The following is a 309-nucleotide window of genomic DNA, read 5'->3' on the forward strand; positions in this document are numbered from 1 at the left end:
CTATTTACCTCTTTAAAGACATCACGACCTTACCTCTCTCGTCTCATCCCTCCCCTCCCACAATCAACAAGATAGACAACCGATAGATAGAGAACAAAATAATTAAGAGTAAGCCACGCCCTGACCTTAGTGTTGGAGATAACGAGGTCGCCGTTAGTAGCCAGGGTGAGGAGTGCATTCTCAGTGAGGGTGCGTCCTTCCTTAATCCAGGTGGTGCGGGGGGGAGGGTAGCCGGCCCCTGTGCACCCTAGGTTCAGGGCTTCGCCACGGACCACGCTCGCGAACTCCGACAGAGGCTCGGTTACGGAC

At 54.4% G+C, this 309-nt stretch overlaps 1 protein-coding gene across 1 annotated transcript in view; it reads right to left on the reverse strand.

Moving 5' to 3' along the window:
- Positions 1 to 309, reverse strand: part of LOC119594792 (hemicentin-2-like) — a gene marked incomplete in the record, with an annotated part of 20,483 nt that overhangs the window by 475 nt on the left and 19,699 nt on the right. The window contains 1 exon segment of the mRNA XM_037943881.1: positions 126 to 309. Within this exon segment, the coding sequence (XP_037799809.1) occupies positions 126 to 309 (184 nt within the window).

Source organism: Penaeus monodon, chromosome 34 (assembly GCF_015228065.2).
Source record: "Penaeus monodon isolate SGIC_2016 chromosome 34, NSTDA_Pmon_1, whole genome shotgun sequence".
NCBI lineage: Eukaryota > Metazoa > Arthropoda > Malacostraca > Decapoda > Penaeidae > Penaeus > Penaeus monodon.